Genomic DNA, 19,610 nt, shown 5'->3' with positions numbered 1-19,610 from the left:
CAAAGATAAGCAAAACACATTAAAAGAAATAAAGATAGAAGGAAACAAAATAAAATAATGAAATAAACTGAAGAAGATAAAATGAAAGAGATAGAACAGACAAAAGTTTCTTAACTAAAAGCAGATCTAAACAGAAAGGTTTTAAGATTACTCTTGAAGCTGTACAGGGATGTAATGCCTCTTAGCTCCTCAGGAAGAGAGTTCCAAGCTAATATTAGTCTTAAGACGAGTACACGGTATTGTCGTTGTCATGGTTTCAAACCATACATGCACAAGAGAAGGAAAAAGTATTAAAAACTTTAAATATAAGTTAATTGAAAAAAATAATTTTGGACTATTTCTATTGGTCCATTCATTATGAAATTTCAATACATTATAAAGAGCACCTGGTCAAATTCTATAAGAACATAATAAGCGAAAAAAATGGAGATACAAGATTTGGTCCTGACAATGATATACAGTCAGTGATAAAAGTGAGTACACCCTTCACATTTCTGTAAACATCTTTTGATGGGACGACACTATAGAAATGAAACTTGGATATAATTTAAAGTGGTCAGTGTGCAGCTTGTACAGCAGTGCAGATTTACTGTCCTCTGAAAAGAATTCAACACACAGACATTAATGGTTAAATAGCTGGCAACACAAGTCCTCACGGTGAACTGTTAAATTTGGTGATATGGGTACAATTCATACTCATGCTGGCCACTGGATATTCAATGTGGCACTTCATGGCAAAGAACTCTCTGAGGATGTGAGAAATAGAATTAATGATCTGCACAAAGACGGCCTAGGATATAAGAAGGTTGCTAACACCCTGAAACTGAGCTATAGCACAGTGGCCAAGGTCATACAGCGGTTTTCCAGGACAGATTCCACTCGGAACAGGGTCGACCAAAGATGTTTAGTCCACGTGTTCAGCTTCATGTCCAGAGGTTGGCTTCAAAAAATAGATGCATGAGTGTTGCCAGCATTGCTGCAGAGGTTGAAGAAGTGGGAGGTCAGCCCATCAGTGCTCAGACCATACGCCGCACAATGCATCAACTCTGTTTGTGTGGCCGTCGTCCCAGAAGGAAGCCTCTTCTAAAGCTGATGCACAAGAAAACCCTGAAACAGTTTGCTGAATACAAGCAGTCCAAGAACATAGATTACTAGAACCATGTCCTGTGGTCTGACGAGACCAAGATAAACCTATTTGGTTCAGATGGTGTGTTGCCTACAGTGAAGCATGGTGGTGGTAGCATCATGGTCTGGAGCTGCATGAGAGCTGAATTCCAACATGTACTGTGACATTCTGAATCAGAGCATAGAATCAGAGGTAGTTATTAAATTATAAACAAAACCTGTGTCAAGTTATCTGCCTCAAGATTTGACCACCACTTTTGACATTGTGGTAACTTTATTCTGCATGTTAATTTCATTAGAACATCATTTTGGTTAGAAGTTTATTTTTGATGTTCTACAGTCATTTTAGAATCTTCAGCAGCTCTGTTCATCCGTCTGTACTCATCCAACGTTTCCTACTCTTTAAACCTGTGAACCTACTCAGGATGGACATTCTGGGCTGTGACCAACACACAATGTTTTGAATGTATGACCTTCTCCATGTGACCCCTCTCCAGCTCCCACGTCTTCTGGATGAATACTCCAGCGGGATTGACCTGCACTTCTGGGCCCGTGCGCTGTCTGCTGTGTCCGGAAAACTCCGAGTGGTACGTATGATTGTGTTCCACTGGTCAGCCCTCCAAAAGGTCTAGATATTGAAGTATTTTTAACAGTCAGGAAATCGTGGTTTCCTCTGCCTGCTGTTTTTTTACGCGAGCACATAGTAGCAGGGAGATCGTTTGTGCGTTTGCGGAAGGCTAAATAAAGACGATGCCCTTCAGATGCTCCATGCAGCTCCACTGTTTATACATTTGTCTGTCTGGCAGTGAGTGCTGGCCAGTGCAGGAGAGCAGTCTAAACCAGGACGCTGGACTGATTACATGGTATTGAAGGGAAGCAGCTTGACGGGAGACACAAAGTGGACCGATGTATAGATCGTTGTCAGTTTCTTCAAATTTGCCTTTCTCTTTATGGCTTCACAGCACCAGACACACATTATAACCTCTAGAAACTGAGCACATAACAGCTTCCAATAATCAACTGGTGGTTGGTTAGTGTAGTGGTTAACACCTTTGCCTTCTACACTGTAGACTGTGGTTCAGTCCCCACCTGGGCAAGCATCCTACACTATACCAATAAGGGTCCTTGGGCAAGACTCCTAACACCACCTTGGCCTACCTGTGTAAAATTATCAAATTGTAAGTCGCTCTGGATAAGAGCGTCAGCCAAATGCCAGAAATGTAAATCAACTATGATAAATATGTTGGTAAAGATAAATAATTGATTTAGAATTTAATTCCCTCAATTAATGGCACTGGACAAAACATACTTTACTTTTAATGTAAGACTTTTTTATAAGTCATTTTAGGCCGTTTCTTTTTGTCTGTTCTGAAATTTACACACAACATAAAGGTCAACAGGCATTTTCAAATTATGCCAAACACTGAAAAACGCCAGAAATGGAGATTCCAACAGCAGCGATATAAATGAATGAATGAATGAATGAATGAATTAAGAATTCATAAAGCAAAGCTGCTGTACGAATAAAGAATTCTTCAGGCTATTCTTTGTGGTCTTGGGTAGCGCCTCCCGCTGAAGAGGAACTTTGAGGAGTAGGAAATGTGGGCGTCCTGGTGGCGAGGCTGCTGGACACTCAGTCACTCAGTCACCTCGCTCATTTTCCAGATTCCATTTGAGTCACTTTCCATGGAACTGGCCAGACAAACATGGGAGAAATCCCATCCCCTAGAACTAGCTCCTCTTTCAAAGTGATTAAGTGATGGTTTTTTAATCCCACCTCCGCATTTCCCGTTCCACCTTAAATGGTGCCTGAAGTGCCAGAACGTAACAGCTGTACCATTTAAGGTGGAACGGGAAAATTTGAACAAAAAGCTGGCGAATGAAAAACTGGCTGTGGCTTTGTGACTTTTTAGCGTTTGACAGTTTGTCACTGGGGGTTAAACGCATTGTATTGTCGCTGTTGACCCTTCCGTGTCCCAGCATGCCTCATGGTCCTGTTTTCTGTGCAGTTATTTGACAGGAGCAGTTTCAAAGAGCTTGTTCAGGTACTGTGGCCCCTGTTCCAGTCCCCGGGAGACCCCTCCTTCAGCCAGCTGATGGCTGCCGCCTCCAGCCTGATCTGCGGCTACACGGAGGGAGCTTTTTCCAGAGTGACCTCCTTCAACTGGTACGAGGACAACAACTACAAGGCCTTTCTGGGCATCAACAACACCCGGAGCCAGGGAGAACACCCCTATGACCCCTCCGCTAGTGAGTGCACGTTATTTTGGTTTCGGTTCTAAGCCCTGACTGTTAAGACATATAGGCCCCAGTATGGGGAACATGTCCAGTACCTTTCTTCAAGGGTTCTTTAATTAAGAAAATGGTCCTCAAAGAACCCTTCGCATGATTAGAAGTTTCTTTGCATCATGAAAGGGTTCTTCAGATTGATGGACCCAGACGGGTCTTCTATTGTTGCAAGCTTGACACCCTAACAATAGACGAACCCTTTTGGGTACGACATAGAACCCTATTCAGAAAGGTTCTATATAGAACCACACACAACATATTTTCCATCAGTCTTTGCATGATTAAAGGGTTCTTTGCATCATGAAAGCATTCTTCAGATTGGAGAACGTGCTGTAGATGGTTCTGTATAGCATGCTTTTGAGAAGGATTCTATGTAGCACCAAAAATGGTCCTACTATTGTTACGTTGTCTAGCTAGAACCTTTCTCGGTGTATGAAAAGTGCTATGAATAAATTTATTGTTGTTATTAATGTAGTAATTAACCTCTTAAGTGTCCAGAGCCCGCAGCAGGCCCAAAAGGTTTACTATCCATGTCTAGAACCTAAGAACAGTTCAGCCAGTTTGCATTGAAGTCCCTGTGGTTACTGAATAATAAGCCTTAGTATGTAGTAAACGTGGGATTTTAAGGGCTTAAGAATTATTCTTGTACTTTTTGGAGTCACTGTGGTTATTTTTCTCGAAATCTTTCATTTTTTCCCTTTATGTTCTCTTTCAGCTTCATTTTGTAATAATATTATGAAGGATTTGGAGTCTGGTCCAGCTACCAGGCTTGTGTGGAACACGCTGAAGCCCTTCCTGATGGGGAAAATCCTGTACACTCCTGACTCACCCGCCATCCGTCAGCTCATCAAGAACGTAAGAGAAGGCAAAGTGTTGTATGAGTGTGGTCAAGTAAGAGAATGAGGAAAGGAAGGATAACAGGCCAGGCCAAGGTTTTGTCCTGGATGATAGCCAATCATGGGTGTCTGTTAGCTGCCTACACAGTTGAGCAGTTCTCCTTTGAGTGTGTTATGTTGGTGAAGATGTGGTGGTACTTCATGGATCTCGGAGGAGGCGTATGCCAGCCCTCACAACTTGGTAGCATCATGTGATGGGGAAACACATTGATTATGACTGTAAAACTAACAAAAGTCTATAATTAATCTAAATGGCCAGAGCCCCCTGCAGGCCCAAAGCTTTATTACGCACTTCTATAACCTGAGAATAGCTCAAAGTCCCTGCTTTTACTGAATAATAAGCCTTAGTATGTAATGAACTGGGCTTTTAACATAAAGTTTGTAACCAGGCTGTGTAAAAAAGTTATTTTAGTTAAATGAATTGCTAGCTTTCATGATTATTATGACTTTTTAAATAACTCCAGAGAGTTTTTTCAGTTTGCTGTAGCCCAGAATCACACAAACTAGCCAGAAAACTCTGACATTGGTACTCTGGACACCTCAGATAATGACCATAAGACTGTAGATGGGCATCATCAGACCTGCAGGTAGTCTCATAGTTGTCATAGTGTCCCTGGCCTGACTCTGCCCCTTCCAGCCCTCTACCCCATTCAGTCTACCCCAAGCGTCTTACCTGGCTGACTTCAAAAATAGTGGGGTACAGTAAACACGGTCTCAATCAGAATCAGAACATCTAATATAATAACCATTATATACAGAATATCGCAGATTGACGTGCACATTAGATTAGGTAATCTAATATAGGTATGTAATTTATGCAAATTTATCAAATGTATGTAGATTAGTCAACATAATCAAATATAAGTATGTAGATTATTCAAGAGAATCTAATGTATGTAAAGTATTGTAACATGGAGCGAGGAGGCGGATGCATGTGCTGAGTAAAGTGAGATTTATTTTGGGCAGATCCCGGGTCGTAGTCAGGACAGTCCAGGTTCATGCAGCCAACACGGAGAGGAACTCAGGCTAAACACAGAACAAATAGCAAACGTGAAACACAAACCAGCATATAAAGAGCACATTAAAACAAATCAAACAGCTCCAACACATCAAACATATTCAACAAAGACCTGCAACCACACTGGGGAAAACACAGGGCTTGAATACAAGAGGGTAAACGAGGGACAGGTGGAAACAGGTGGAGACAATCAGGGGCGGGGTCACTACACAAGGGGGCTGGACTAAACCAAAACAAAGAAAACACATGGATTAGTCTAAAACACAACATGAACACGTGGACAGGACTGGGAGGGGCCAATCATGACAATTATGCAAGAAAATCAAATGTATGTAGATTAGTCAATATAATCAAATGTAAGTATGTAAATTATTCATGATAAAATGAAAGTATGCAAATTATTCAAGATTATCACACACACACACACACACACACACACACACACACACACACACACACACACACACACACACATTTTCTAAGCCGCTTCTCCATCAGGGTCACGGGGGGTGTTGGAGCCAATCCCAGCGGTCATCGGGCGGAATGTATGTAAATGATTAGTTAGTTAAGTGACCCTTATCAGTCCCACAACAGGGAAATTTCATGTCCACATTTAACCCTTGCATGCAGTGAAACACCACATACACACTAGTGAACACACACGCACACACACACACACACACACACACACACACACACACACACTAGGGGGCAGTGAGCACACTTGCCCGGAGCGGTGGGCAGCCCTATCTGCAGCACCCGGGAAGCAGTTGGGGGTTAGATGCCTTGATCAAGGGCACTTCAGTCTAATTGGGGGTCAAACGTGACCTTCTGCTCACAGGACTGGGTCCTTAACCATCAGCCCACGACTGCCCATTAGTAAAAAAGCAACTTTCTGTGCAGTTGTGTAAATTATCATGATGTTACAGAGGAGTTACTGTAATACAGTGTGGAGGCTGTTGGTTTAGTGTTGGTTTAAACTGTCCACTGTGGTTATTGAGCTACAGGACTGGGGAAGAGGCTGTTGGCGTGCCTGGCTGTGCTGGTTTTGATGGTCTTAAATCTTCTACCAGAGAAAGGTCTCTGGAAGAGGTGATGTCCAGGATGAGAGGGGTCAGCTGTAATTTTGTCAGTGTGCTTCATCAACCTGCTGTTGTAGATGTCCTGAAGCCCTGGCAGATGCATCCAATGATCCTCTCCACTGTCCTGATGATGAGCTGATGAGCTCTCAGCCGGTATTTGCTTCACAGTCATCAGCATTTTGAGTGAGGACTGGCTGAGTCGAGGTTTCAGCAGCTCTGCAGTCGAGCGCGCCTGCCCTGTGTTCTGTCTTACTGTTATGTAAGCGGGCCTGAGGCTTTGCACGGCTGAGTGCTGCTCAAACACACTTCCCTTGTGTGGCCCTGAGGCTCTCTTTCTTCTCTGCTTTCCTCTGATGGGAATCTGACCTGCCTTGAAAGAGGGCTTAGAGATAAGCCATCGCAGAGTGATACCAACACACCGGCCGGGCCGCCCAGCGTCTTTCCTCCAGGCTGACTGACCCCACTGCACTGAAGGCTGTGAGTTTCACACCCTGACCGCCTACCCAGAGTTACAGAGATAAAGATTGACATTCAAACGATTGGGAGCAGCATTTCCAGTACACACTTAAAAATGATGGTTCTTCGAGGGTTCTTTAGTAAAGAAAATGGTTCTAAATAGAAGCATGCACACTCAACCGAAGAACCGAAGAAGGTTCTTCAGATTGATGGAGAGTGTGTTGTATATATTTCTATACAGAACCTTTTTGAAAAGGGTCCTACTGTTAGGACGTCAGGTGTTTTACAATAAAAGAACCCTTTTTAGTGCTATGTAGAACGCTTAAAAAGGTTTCATGTAGAACCGTCTTGCAAAGCGTTCTTTGTGTGTTCAAGGTTCTAGACAGAACCATTTTCTTTACTAAAGAACACTTTGCATGATTATATTGTCCTTTGCATCGTGAAATGGTTCTTCAGATTAATGGAGAATGTGCCGTAGATGGTTCTATATAGAACCTTATTGAAAATGGTTCTATATAGCACTAAAAGGGTTCTTCTATTGTAACAAGCCTGGCATCATAACAATAGCAGATACAAATACTTAAAAATGATGGTTCTTCAAGGGTTCTTTAGTTTAAAAAATGGTTCTATGTAGAACCTTTCTGTAAATGGTTCTCTACAGTACTCAAAAGGGTTCTTCTATTGTTACAATGCCAAGATTGAAACAATAGTAGAACCCATTTTCTATATTGAATCATATTCAGCACATTCTCCATCAGTCTGAAGAACACGATACAAAGAACCCTTTAGTATACGGTTCTGTATAGAATATATTTAATTTTTTTTAGAATATATAAAATATATAATAACTATGATACATGCATGATTGTATATAGGACCATTTTCTTTTTTAAAGAACCCTTTAAGAATCATTTTTAATTGTGTAACATAAGAAAATTAGTCCTAAGTCAATATTTACTGTAGAGTTTTAACTTCTTGTTGTTCCCAAAGTTCAAAGAAATATTGTGCTAAACTCCTAAGATTAATTAAGTGACCCTTATCAGTCCCACAACGAGGAAATTCCACCTCCGCATTTAACCCATCCATGAAATGAAACACCACATACACACTAGTGAGCACACACACACACACACACACACACACACACTAGGGGGCAGTGAGCACACTTGCCCAGAGCGGTGGGCAGCCCTATCCACGGCGCCCGGGGAGCAGTTGGGGGTTAGGTGTCTTGCTCAAGGACACCTCAGTCATGGATTGTTGGCCCTGGGGATCGAACCGGCAGCCTTCCGGTCACGGGGCCAGATCCCTAACCTCCAGTCCACGACTGGCCCCATTTCTTGCCCTTTTATAATATTCAAATGTAAATTGAAATGTGTCAATATTTCATAGATCCAGATTCCCTCTGAGCTAGCAGGGGAAGAGGTTCCTGTCCAGGTCAGGTTTAAGAGCGCTGGTTCTGGGCATCGGGCCACATCAGCAGTCCCTGCAGGCCTGAGCACACTCCAGTGTCAGTGTGTGCCATGCTGGCCTGCAGTGAGACTCTACAAGCTTCTCCTGAGGGAAATCAGCCGGACCCTCGCCACCGACTGACCATTCTTATTTTTTTGCATCAGTTCCATCAGATATTTGACAAGTAGGGGATACATTTGGTTCCCAAACATAAAAAGGTTTGGACTCATTGCTGTTTTAACATGTCGGTGGTAGATGGACGGCTCAGTGACGGAAAGTTCTTCACTCATAAACAACAACTTCCATGAAAACACACTGTTAGAAACATTAGGGTGTGTTCAAAACACCTTTTGAAACACATCGCTGGCCATCGCCACCATCACACGGGCAGTGATTGTGCCTGTAAGGCTTCAGAGCTTCACAGCCTCACATACCCTCTTAAAAAGATGGTTCTTCAAAGGTTCTTTAGCCTTTTTAACTCCTTGGGACCACCGGTGGTTCCAAAATGCACTTGGTCTTGTTCTTCATGACGTTCCCAGCCCCACTGGTGGCATCCTGTATAAATACAAATAAATGCCTGGCCACGACTTAGCTTAGGCGTGGGAACAAGATATTAAGTCATGGCTATGACTTTGTAAAGCATGGGAACGAGATCCTTATGCACGGCTACAAATTAATAAGGTATGGGAACGAGGTCCTAATACGTGACCATGACTTACTAAGGCATGATGTTGTTCCCACGCCTTACTAAGTGGGGGCCATGACTTATTATATGACTATATTATTTTTATTTATATGGGAAGTCACCAGCAGGACCCCGTAGATTTGGAAGAAGCAATAAAAAAAAGTCACTTTCATAAGAAACTGTCCATGTTTCGGTCAGAAGCCACGGCAAACCCAGGCTGCATCCCAAATGGCTCTGTATTCCCTAAATATTGTGCTGTGGAAGATTTGAATTTCTAGCCTATACAGCCAAATAGTGCATCATCTATCAAGTGTGTCTGAGTCCCAAATGAATACGTCTTAGCTGTATTTTGCTCTGTTGGGCTGCAGGATCCAGTATTTGAATTCCTATGTAGTGCACTATGTAGGGAGCAGGGTGTTACTTGAGATTTGGCCCCAGAGTTAGCAGAGGAACCTTGCTGGATTGGTGCTAGATAAGACTCACGGTGGTAATTTGGTGACAAGAATGTACTTATAAAGCGAAGGTTTTTCATTAAACAGTGCTGTCATATCAAATGTTCATTGTTGTACAACAAAAAGTTAACAAGTTCATGAAATGACTGCAGTTTAGCGATGAGGAACAGAGCGTTCTCCTCATTCAGCAGTCCGTGGTTGCTTGGGAACAATTCTGTACTCTAAAGGAACAACATTTCTTGCCCGAATACTTGTTTATGTCCACATTTAAGTTAATAATTGTCTGTTTCATCACATTTAAAGATGGCCACGGTTTTATAAAGGCAATAATCCACTTGAGGCTGTGCGATACTATGACTTTATCTTGGAGAAAGGAGTTTTACTCCTCTACTGTTTGGTTGATTGGGTTGTTCCTTTATCGTATAGAAGCGTTTGTTTGTTTGTGTAGTTTACTGTCTGTATTTTATTCCTCACCCAACATTGTCAGTGGTGAGAAGGGATGACAGTAAGTGTGTATGTGTGTCTCTAGGCCAACTCCACGTTTGAGGAGCTGGAGAGATTGAGGAACATCATCAGGTCTTGGGAGGAGGTGGGTCCACAGCTGTGGGACTTGTTCCAGGACAACATCCAGATGGACATGCTACGGGTGAGAGAGACAGAATTTAAATATGAGGGAAAGAGAAGGAGAACTAAAAGAAAGAAACACAAAACTTGATCTATAAACTATTTATTTCAAGACCTTTTGCATGATTCAGTCACAGAGATGCACACAGTCATTCAGACTGGTTTGGTGTGAAATGGTTCACTGTAGAGAAACGTCCAGACTCAGATTTCTTTAGAGTGGTGGTGATGGGAACCAGGGGTCACAATGTCCACAATTCTCAAGTATAAAATATTCAGGGAGCTGCGTGGTTTTTCTGAGTTTACATGTAATGTTGACGATGGTCAAATAGCGATAAATCCAAAATCGTTTTAATTTTGTCTTACAACACCCTCCATCCACCAAGAATGGGTTTTAAAAATGCCAAAATATTATTTCAAAAATACTCTAAAACAGTGTCAGGCATCATGCTACTTATTCATAACCATTTTGTGTAGCTTTTCAGAAACTTGGTGAACATGGTGAACCACTCTGACTGTCATTTCACATGAAATCACTCAAAAATGACTTTATTTACATCTTAACAGCTTAATTATGCAGAAATTCTGAGAAACCAGTTAAGTTCCTTTTTAAGTGTCTAGAAGCTGCCAGACGTGTTTAATCACTCACTGCTATACACACACACTTGTGGCCTGTGCCGGCCCCCGGGCCCCGACGATGACGGCCGCGAGAGCCAGCATGAAGGCGGGGCCCAGACACTCAGCGGCGATGCACCTCGAGAGGGGAGGGGGTGGAGCGCAAAGCCTGAGTTCCCCGGGCTGACGCGAGTCACGAGAGTGATGGCAGGAGCAGGAGGACGAGGACGCTGGTGCCGACCACCAGAGCTCCGCCGCCTGGGCCCCGCCCCTGGTTACGCAGGGAGGCCGCCTCACTATACCTCACATTCGACCCAGGTGGCCAAGTTGCCAGCTGGGGGCGGTGACGAGGAGGCGGAGAGGCAAGCTCTCGTTCGGACGAGTAGCAGCAAAAAGAGACTGAGCTGAAAACTCAAGCCACTGAAAAGTGGCCAGCATAGCTTAGTGTTGGTTGGTTTTGTTTGTTGTGTTTATTTTGTGTAAGAATTAAAATAATGGCTGCTGCAAACATGAATCCTGCCTCCAGCTTCCTCTTCCATGCGGTGCTACAACACTATATGGACAAAAGTATTGGGACACATACAAATTACAGCTACAGGAGCTTTTATGGCATCCCATTCTAAATCCATAGGCATTAAAATGGAATTGGTCCCACTTTACAGCTATAACAGCTTCCACTCTTCTGGGAAGCTTTCTACAAGATGTTGGAGACAGTTTGTGGGAAATTCTGCCCGTTCATCCAGAAGAGCATTTGTGAGGTCAGACACTGATGTTGGACGAGAAGGTCTGGCTCACAGTCTCTGTTCTAGTTCATCCCAAAGGTGTTCAGTGGGGTTGAGGTCAGGGCTCTGTGAGGGTCAGTCAAGTTCTTCCACACCAAACTCACCCAATTAGGCCTTTATGGAGCTGCTTTGTGCACTGGGATTCAGTCATGCTGGAACAGAAAAGGTTCTTCCCCAAACTGTTCCCACAAAGTTGGAAGTGTACAATTGTCCAAAATGTCTTAGTGCTGAAGAGATTTCCCTTCACTGGAACAAAGGGTTCTAAGCCACCCCCTGAAAAACAGCCCCATATCATCATCCCTCCTCCACCAAATTTTAGAGCTGGCACAGTGCAGTCAGTCAGGTAATGTTCTCCTGGCACTCGCCAAACCCAGACTCGTCCTGCATTTTCTATGTAGCTTCTATGTAGCTGCTCAGCCATGGAAACCCATTTCCTGAAGCTCCTAATGTGCAGTTCTTTTGCCGTTGTTGTTTCCAGAGGCATTTTCCAACTCTTTACTGAGTGATTCAACAGAGGATAGACACTGTGCGCTTCAGCACTCAGCAGCTCCGCTCTGTGAGTTTCTGTGGTCTACAACTGAGCTGTTGTTGCTCTGAGGTGCTTCTATTTCAAATATTAGCACTTACAGTTGTCTGGGGCAGACCTAGCTGGACAGAAATCACAAACTGATATGTGGCAGAGATGGCATCCTATGAAAGTGCCGTGTTTAAAGTGACCGAGCTCTTCAGTACAACCTGTTCTACTGCCAGTGTTTGTCTTTGGAGACAGCAAGACTATGTGCAGATTTTTATCCACCTGTTAGCAATGGGTGTGGCTGAAATTCAATACCTGAATGGCCTGTGCAAAAGGTATAGTTTAGATATTGTTTATTTTGTATATATGTATATGTTCAGCTCAGCAAATGAGCAGTAATTGTGCATTAAAATTCAATAGATCTTATCTTCACTTACAAATCAACCAAATGTCATTTGACTGGAGGTGTTAAAACATTTTCACAAAACTCTACATATAAATGGTTTCCAGATTCTGAAAGCACATCTCAGCACATCCACTAAAACCTAACGGCTCAGCTGTCATGAGTGTCACACTTCTGTTTGGGTTAGATAAGTTAGAAATGGTTGATATCATTCTTGGCTCATCAGCTTTTATCTGATTTCCCCTGTTAGGACATCATGAGGAACCCCTCAGTGATGGACTACATGGACCGGGGTCTGAAGGACAGTGAGCTGACTGTCAGACACATCCTCAACTTCCTGTACACCGGGCCGGAGGACGAGCGGGACGCCGGCATGCTCCGCTTTGACTGGAGGAACATCTTCAACCTGACCGACAGAGCGCTGCGGATGATCAGTCAGTATGGAGAGGTGAGAAAGACGGAGGTGTGCTCCTCTGTGAAGGACGCAAATCAGGACTGTACACATGATAGTAACTCATTAAATTCAAACTTTACTTTCCCCGCAGTGTCTCTGCTTGGATCAGTGAGCTCTGAGTGAGAAATAATGAACAGAAAACTATTATTCAAATATTTTTATTGACTTCCTGAATGCAAACACATATGATCATACAATACAAACAAGAAGAAGGGAGATATAAACCCTCTGTTACAGGGATTGTCCATGAATTAAAGACTAAATACATAGTTCTATTCACCAGTAGCTCTGTCGGGAACCTCAGTGGTAAATAAAAGTCTGAAAATAGTTGCCAAAGCTTATGGAACCTTTGGGTGGATCCCCTGGTTGAGTATTTCAACTTCTTGAGCTTTAAATATGCCATCACCTCTCCTACCCATTGCACGTGTGTAGAGACGGGGGGGGGGGGGGTAGCTGATTTCCAATTAGGAAAAATAGGTGTCAAGCCAGTAAGGATGCAAAGGCTTTGGCATCAGAATGGGCAGCTGGCATGGGCAGCTGAGAGTGTCTTAAAAATAGAGGACCAGAACTGTACGAGCCGATGAGAACATACGATAAAGGGTGGCCGGAGCCTTTTGACATCGGGAGCAAGTTGGGTCTATGTCTGGAAATATCTTGGCAATCCTGCTCCTAGAAAGATGGAGCCTATGCAATACTTTAAATTGAAGTAACCCGTGTCTGATGCAAACAGAAGTTGCACGTGTCCTCTTACTTGCCAAAAGCCAGGAATGATCTGAAATCTTACAGTCAAAGTCCTTCTCCCATGCCGCCCTGATATGGTTAAGCAACGAAGCATCATGCAATTGTTTGAATAGCAGAATATACAATCTACTCTCAGCTCCCTTTTGACTCGGTTCCCTGTCTAACCACTCTATCCAGCTATTTGACGGGGGTAATGAAAAGAAGTGAAATGCTTCCTTATTAAGGTACGCATTTGTAAATACAGTGGGGGATACTGTACTCACTCATTAACTGCTTGAAAGACATGAATAATAGAAAACAATAACACTCTTTTGTTATCAGTAGCAAAAGCTGCACTTCCCAAAAGCTGTCCTAGTGTATCCCTGCGCTTTGACGTTCATGTCTTTTCTGCTCTACAGCACAGGTTGGAGCAGGGAACGTGCAAAAGCAGTCTTACAGTGCATGAAGTCTGTAAAACCGAGACTGCAAAACAAACCCGGTTCAGCTCTGATGAAGTGACACCGCAGTTACGGCAGAGAGGTCATTAAACTGCGCGTCTCATAACAGAATAATTCGTTTTAAGGGGATGGATTTGACTCTTTTTCTGGTTTGTTCATATACCAACGCAGGTGCTTGTGAAGAACAGTGCTGTGGTGCTCAGGTTTCTGATTGTCTTGGTCGGACTGACACCATAACCAGTATCCGAACCTTAATTTTCCATTTTAATATGATCAGAGAAGATCAGAGAAAGGGGCTTTGGATCACTGTGGGAACTGTGAAGCCTGCTTTGTGATCACTCGTGTCGGACAGACTCGGTTCTGTTCAGGTTGCGTCATGTGGTAATGCTACGCAGTCGACTTTTATAGCAGTTTCTCTTGTGTGCTGTACGCCCAAAACGCCAAATCCCACAAAATGACTGTGTCAGTCACTGTTTCTAGACGTTTACTGAGCTTGTCTTCTGTTTCTACTCATTCTACTGCCTTGCCAACACTTTTGCAATAGATTAAGGGAGTTTTGTTGTTTTTTTGGGGGTTTTTTTTTGCTTGTTTTTGTTCATTTTCCACTTTTAGGTACTTGATATACATTTAGACCTCAGCTGCATGAAGTCCTTCTTCTTAGAACTTCAAGAAAGACCCTGTTTACACCTGGCCGTTTCATGTGACTTCGTTGAGTGGTTAGTAGAGGTCACTAATAGGTGGACCCGGACCTGGACCTATAAATAAACTATGAAGAATTATTTGAGGTGGTCCTGTTTTAATCGGCGTATCATTTCTAGTCATTACGGTACCGGTTTAGCGGCCTAGGAGACTCACAGACCAATCCCATGCATTGTAAATATCACAATTGACGCTACCCAGACAATCAGATCTGTGCATTACGATGAGCTCCAAGACTCGATTGAGTATAGCACACGTAGGGAAGGAACGAGGCGAGACACAGCGGTCAGAGAAGAAAGTGAGCCCTGTTATTTCACATGGCACTAAAAAAACTAACTCACTTTGTACCTAATTATGTAATTGATTATATAGTTATATTTAAAGGATTTTTTCAAAAGTTGTGCATAATTAAATCCTTAGAATGTAAACTCTGTCATCAAAGAGTGGTTTGATGTGCAATGCTTTGTTCTAGAGAAACTTGTTCACCACAGTGGTCATAGGAAATGTTTAATGTCTCTAAAAACTACTTTGCAGAAAGTTATTACCCAAAGCAATTGTGTTGCGATTCTTTGTTTTACCATAGGTTTGAGAAGTGGTGTAGGCTTGTTAGTCCCACAATGGGGAAATTTCAACTTCGCATTTAACCCATCCGTGCAGTGAAACACCACATACACACTAGGGGGCAGTGAGCACACTTGCCCGGAGCGGTGGGCAGCCCTATCTACAGCGCAGTTGAGGATTAGGTGCCTTGCTCAAGGGTACTTCAGTCACTGTCAGCTCAGGGGATTGAACCGGCGACCTTCTGGTGACAGGACTGGTTCCTTAACCTCCAGCCCATTGTCATCACTATTGTAAAGAAGTCCAAGCTGGTTAGTTTCTCTACAAACTCACCATTCAATTCAATTCAATTCAAGTTTATTTATATAGCGCTTTTTACAACAAGGTTGTCACAAAGCAGCTTTACAGAAAAACAGGTCCACGCCTCTTATGAGCATCACCACAGTGAAGCCAATTTTGTGGTGACTACAGTGGTAAGGAAAAACTCCCTTTAAGAGGAAGAAACCTTAGAAGGGACCAAGGCTCAGTCCGAGGAACCCAACCCCCGTGGGTCGACCCGCACAGAAGAAACAGAACAGAAACAAGAACAACAGTACAAAGAGAGTGCAAAAAGATGGCTGGAACGCTGGAACCACGAATGGGGCACCTCCAGACAGGCCAACGGGGCATCTCGACACATGTGAGAGAGATAGAGAGAGAGAACGGAGTGGGAGGGAAGAAAGATAGGTTAGAAGTCAAACCACATAGGTTCACGTCAAACCACTCTAAATGACATGTTTACATCTCAATGGCTGAACTTTTGAAAAATCAGTGGAATTCTCCTTCAACATGTAGCAAAACGACAATAATACCCGCAGGATTAAACCTCTCTGGCTGGTCTTTGTGTTGTGTTTTCCTTGGAGAGATCTTGGAATGACAGGTCAGCTCAGCTTCACTCTGGGTGGGTGATCATCCTTCCACTCTCCGCTCTGCCTGTACACTCAGATACGGGAAATCCCGCAAGGAGACAGGGACAGAAAGGACAGACTCTCAGCCCCTTTGTGCCCCACTGATCTGGAGTAGCAGAAAGAAAAAGCAGGGATTTCTCCCTGAGAGCACAGCAGTGTCCAGAGGGTCCTTCAGCAGTGGGGCTCAAAGCCCAGCACCCTTCAGCCTAATCAGAGTGAGGCCCCCACTGTATGGGGCAGAGAAAGCAACACCGCTACTGTCTAAGTGTAAAGCTCTCAGACCCTCTCTGTCTTTGTCTTTGCCCCAGCCCGCCACACTCGGGGGTGACAAACCCCACCGATTGAGCCCAATTAGGTACAGCTGTCAGTCCACTCGGCCCTCCTTTCAGCCGCCCACAAAGAGGCAGGTCCTATAGGCACCCGGGACCACAGCGGGCATCTGCTATCACAGGCCAACTCCACACAAATTAACACACAACAATTTAATTAAGCTGACGTTCGGCTGTGTGGGCAGCAGACACATTGTGGATGTCAGTCCAAGTGCTAAAGTGCTGAAGTGCAGGTTTCTCCGGAGGCATTGCTCAATCTGACACGGTCCGGCCGTAATGGGAGTCCAGCATTGAGCTGTCAAGCAGGGAAGGAGAGAATGTGAACTTTGGCACAGGCTTTTGTGAGGTCCCTGAGCCCAGCGCCGAGACTCACTGAGACAATAAGAGCGCTATGGAAGGACATTTTTGGAAGGGCAACCGAGTATCACTGAGTTTCCTTTGAGACACTCTGATACGAAGTTCAGTTCACTTCAGTTCAGTCGCGTTCAGTTCAATTCGGTTCAGTCCAGTAGAGCTCAGGTCACATCAGTTCAGTTCAGTTCAGTGGAATTCAGTACAGTTTCAGTCATTATCACTTCCATTTTCTTATGTTCAGTTCTGTTTCTTTTCTTTTTTGTGTGGACGAGGCGACTTTTCCAAATTATACATAATAAAAGACCTTAAGGACACTCTAGACCAGAGGTCACTAATAGGTGGGCTGCGGTCTGAGTCCGGACCTAGATGCTGTCCTATGCTGACCTGGACCGATAAACTATGGAGAATTATTTAATTTCAACGGGGTGGTCCTATTTTAATTGGCGTAACTTTTATAGCCTTTACGGTAGCTTTAGCAGCCCGGGAGACTCACTGACCAATCGCGTGCGCTGTAAATATAACACATGATGCTACTCAGCCAATCAGATCTGTGCATTACGATCTGAGCACTGAGACTCGAGGCGAGAAACAGCAGTCAGAGAAGAAAGTCAGATTATTTTACATGGTTTGATTTAAAAAAACAGAAAACTGAGAATAAATATTGTTGAAATTTGACTGAATTGTACTTTATTTGATTTGATATTCAGTTCTTGACTGTATAAGATGTTGATAATATAAGATGTGGCACTGAATCATGATGCAAGTTAGATATTATAATATTCCGGTTCTTTGCTTTAGGATATTTTCTCTAACTGGACCTTATTGGATTATAATTAAATACCCCAACTCTAGAGAATCAGGGGCTGGATTCATGAAAGTGTCTTAAGAAAGAAAATCTGTATTTTTGTGTATTTTTCATAAAAAAAAGAGAGAGAAAGAGGAATTGTGCTTTCTTGGACTCCTGGCCATGGTCATGGTCATCAAGGATGAAACTCATATTCTCCTGATGCTTAGACAGTTGTGCCACTCAGAAAGAAAGAAGTTATGAAAAAAATGTTGTTCTTCAAATAACATCTTAAGAATGATCTTATTTTCTTCTCTTAACTCTTTTCTTAAGAATAATTCTAAGAGTGCTTTTTGTGAAGATATTATTTTCTTAAATGTTTAATAACCTTACGATAGCCTCACATTTATCTTAAGCTGTAGGAGTTGAGAGTTAAGAGGTAAACATCTAAATTTGTCAATTTATCTAATCTTGCCGTCCTCGTCTCTTGTATTTTGCCGTCACCCCACAGTTATTGTATTTTGAAAGGAATATTTTTTTTTGTTGGATGTTTATTCCTCCATTACTTGCAGTTATTGTTGCTAAAAATTGGTTTGCTAAAACATTTGGTTTGATGTTTTTCCTCCAGTTTGCTCCTCTGAATGTAATGTAAATAACAGTTAATACAAATTCAAAGCACGTCATTTATGGCGCATAGTAAAATGTAATATCTTAAGAAAATCTTAAGAGCATAGTTAAGATTTTCTCACGAGAATATTTGAGAACTTTTCAGAAGTTTTTTTTTTTTTTTTTCAAGAATTGCATTTAAGAACATTCTTAGATTCTTGGGGCTGGATTCCCAAAAACGTTCTTAAGAAAATCTTGCGAAGTTTCTGAAGACGAACACTAAGAAGTACATAAGAAAGTTCTTAAATGCAATTCTCAAAAAAACTTCTCATAAATTCTTAAAATAATCGTAATGGTCTCCTTAAGATTTTCTTAAAATCTCCATTGTTTTCTTTTATAGGCTCTGGTGCATTTTACAGCTTACCATAAATAACATGAGATATACAGGGTGATTCACAGGGTGATGCTTAGGAACCAATCACAATCCAACTGTAAGACGGGGTCATAGAGTTTCTGACTGGCTCCTTCAGTCTGAGAGGAGCTGAGACCCCTGAGCAGAAACCGTTCTGCGTTCTCCACGTCAATAAGAGTGAATCCATCAGAACTGTGCAGCCTGATTTTCCTGGGAAGTGAAGCTCCAGCAGCTCAGAGCGTTCAGCGTTGGTTCCACAGCACTGGATGATCTCCGAAATCCCACTGAAAGAGCCGTGAGAGCAGCGACACCCGACACTCAATCCTGTCTGGGATGAGTTTGACTGTGGTGTTGGTGTCATCTGTACAGCTGGAGGAGGTTCAGACTGAGACCTTATAAATCTACATAAACTTTATGCTCATTTAAACCGTTTACAGCTCACTGCACTGACCTGTGATGATTTTTTTAATCACTCTGTCCTTTGAATGTTCTCTCTGTTTTAGTTTAATCCACTCAGAGGAGTAAAACAGAGGAACCAAGCATTTAAAAAACATAGCAAGCAAGAATTAAAGGTGATGGTGGAAGAAACAGTCAAATAGTCAAAAAAATCCTCAGCAGAAAGCGAGAAACGAGGATGGGAGGAGAAGCAGAGGCAGCGCGCATGTTTGATAACTAATTTAGATCAAATCTTGTCAACTCTTGCAGCCTGAGACTGTCTGAGGCTGTCATAGGGTTGAGAAAATACCCAGAGTTAAGAAAAAATCTTAAGTTCTCAAGACGTTATTTGAAGAATAACAATTTTTTCAAACCATTTTTTCTCAAGAATGAAGTAAAAATGAAGAAAAAAACACAAAGAATTTCTTTCTTAAGACACTTTCATGAATCTGGCCTCAGACCTGTTC

The 19,610-nt window shown here is 42.8% G+C and overlaps 1 protein-coding gene across 5 annotated transcripts in view; it reads left to right on the top strand.

Moving 5' to 3' along the window:
• The window catches only part of abca4a (ATP-binding cassette, sub-family A (ABC1), member 4a), a 131,644-nt gene that overhangs the window by 30,096 nt on the left and 81,938 nt on the right, over positions 1-19,610 (top strand). For all 5 annotated transcript variants that reach the window (XM_037536760.1, XM_037536759.1, XM_037536758.1 and 2 more), the window contains 5 exons: positions 1,623-1,712; positions 3,135-3,375; positions 4,130-4,269; positions 9,982-10,098; positions 12,638-12,835. In XM_037536760.1, the coding sequence (XP_037392657.1) occupies positions 1,623-1,712; positions 3,135-3,375; positions 4,130-4,269; positions 9,982-10,098; positions 12,638-12,835 (786 nt within the window). The remainder of the gene's footprint in view (positions 1-1,622; positions 1,713-3,134; positions 3,376-4,129; positions 4,270-9,981; positions 10,099-12,637; positions 12,836-19,610) is intronic.

The sequence above is a fragment of the Pygocentrus nattereri genome, chromosome 3 (assembly GCF_015220715.1).
Source record: "Pygocentrus nattereri isolate fPygNat1 chromosome 3, fPygNat1.pri, whole genome shotgun sequence".
Lineage (NCBI taxonomy): Eukaryota > Metazoa > Chordata > Actinopteri > Characiformes > Serrasalmidae > Pygocentrus > Pygocentrus nattereri.
The sequence above is the reverse complement of the archived record's forward strand: the minus strand, read 5'-3'. Positions and strand labels throughout refer to the sequence as shown.